The 1,616-nt window shown below is 34.3% G+C and overlaps 1 protein-coding gene across 1 annotated transcript in view; it reads left to right on the forward strand.

Moving 5' to 3' along the window:
• LOC104728225 (SKP1-like protein 14) overlaps nucleotides 1-527 on the forward strand; it is a 15,672-nt gene extending 15,145 nt beyond the window's left edge. Inside the window, exon 2 of the mRNA XM_010447244.2 lies at nucleotides 4-527. Coding sequence (XP_010445546.2) covers nucleotides 4-525 — 522 coding nt within the window. The 3' untranslated portion in view covers nucleotides 526-527. The remainder of the gene's footprint in view (nucleotides 1-3) is intronic.

The following is a 1,616-nucleotide window of genomic DNA, read 5'->3' on the forward strand; positions in this document are numbered from 1 at the left end:
GAGTTGGTGAGCTCTGATGGCGAGTCTTTCGTAATTGAGGAAGTGGTGGCGAGAAAACTGCAGATCGTAAGGCACATGATCGAAGACGAGTGTGCAGACAAAGCAATCCCGCTTACAAACGTCACCAGAAAGATCCTCTCCATGGTGATCGAGTATTGCAAAACACACGTCAATGTTGTACATGATGAAGAAGAGATCAGCAAGGAAGGAGACAAGGAGAAGAAGGAAGCTGATTCAAGGTCTGAAGAAGAAGCCGTGAAGCTCAAGCAATGGGAAGCAGAGTTTCTCAAGGATAAAGATCTGGCGACAGTCTTCCAACTCATTCTCGCTGCTAACTATCTCAACGTCCAAGGCCTTCTTGATCTCACTTCCCAGAGCGTTGCAGATCACATCAAAGACATGACGCCAGAGGAGGTTCGAGAGATCTTTAATATCGAGAACGATTACACACCCGAAGAAGAAGAAGAAGTTCGCAGGCAGAACTCTTGGGCTTTTGAGGAACCAGCTGCTGCTCCAAAACCCTAAACTTTTTTTTTTTTGTTTCGTTTCTCTAATTGTTGGTTTTTAGGGTTGTGACTTAATTACTCTCTTTTCCATATTTGTTTGTGAGAAAAAGGAAACACGATAACCCCACTTTTCCAATTGTGAAAAGGAGAAAACACAACACAATCGACCGACACTTAGATTAATAAATAGTAACGTAACATTCATTGTTTCATTCCACAGTCTGTCTCATTCATATCTCTGAAAAAAAAAAAAAACCATCTCTCATTCAAAATAAACAATGTCTATAGGACCGAGCTTCATAGGTGCTACATTACTTGACCAGCTGAGGGACTCAGTGAACTTCATAATGTTGTTCAGTATTTTCAAAATCCTTTAAGAATTTGATTAAGCATTAAATTATGTTTTCCAGGCTGCTGTTCTCAAACAAGAATTCCACATTGATCTGTGTGTTTTGGGAATCACTGGTTCAAAGACTATGCTATTAATTGACTTATTATGTACAGTTCTTTGATTATGTCACCTTGTAGGATTTTAACTGAAGGACATACAAATCCATTCTTGATGGCATGACAGTATATTTTACGTTGTATTTTAGTTTATAATCTTAAATATATTTAATATAACAATAGTTTATTTTTAATAAGATAATAACAATAGTATCTTTTTAATAAACACTAGCTAGGACTCAGACCCCATGATATCGCGGAGAAAGTATTTCAAAACAAGTTAAATTAAATTTCAAATTTAGAATTATATATTATAAAATTATTTGAAAATATATGCTAAATAATAAAATTAAAAATTATCTCAAAAGAAAAAAATAATAAGTAGGGCGAATCAGAATCATTGCTTTTCTTTTAACAGTTGAAATTTTATCTTGAAACGAATAACATTTAAAACGTATCATATCACGTTTACTACAATTAAAGCATTCAACACAAATGAAAAATATACAAGATAGTCATATAACTTGAGGATATCTTTTCAGATCTGGACTTTGTAGTAATGTTAATGCAACATCCAAATTCCGATGTATGCAACCAATATAAACTGCTTTTAAATAGAAGACATCTTTATTACCATATTCAAAAGTCAAATCCAAAAATTCA

Source organism: Camelina sativa, chromosome 11, assembly GCF_000633955.1.
Source record: "Camelina sativa cultivar DH55 chromosome 11, Cs, whole genome shotgun sequence".
NCBI lineage: Eukaryota > Viridiplantae > Streptophyta > Magnoliopsida > Brassicales > Brassicaceae > Camelina > Camelina sativa.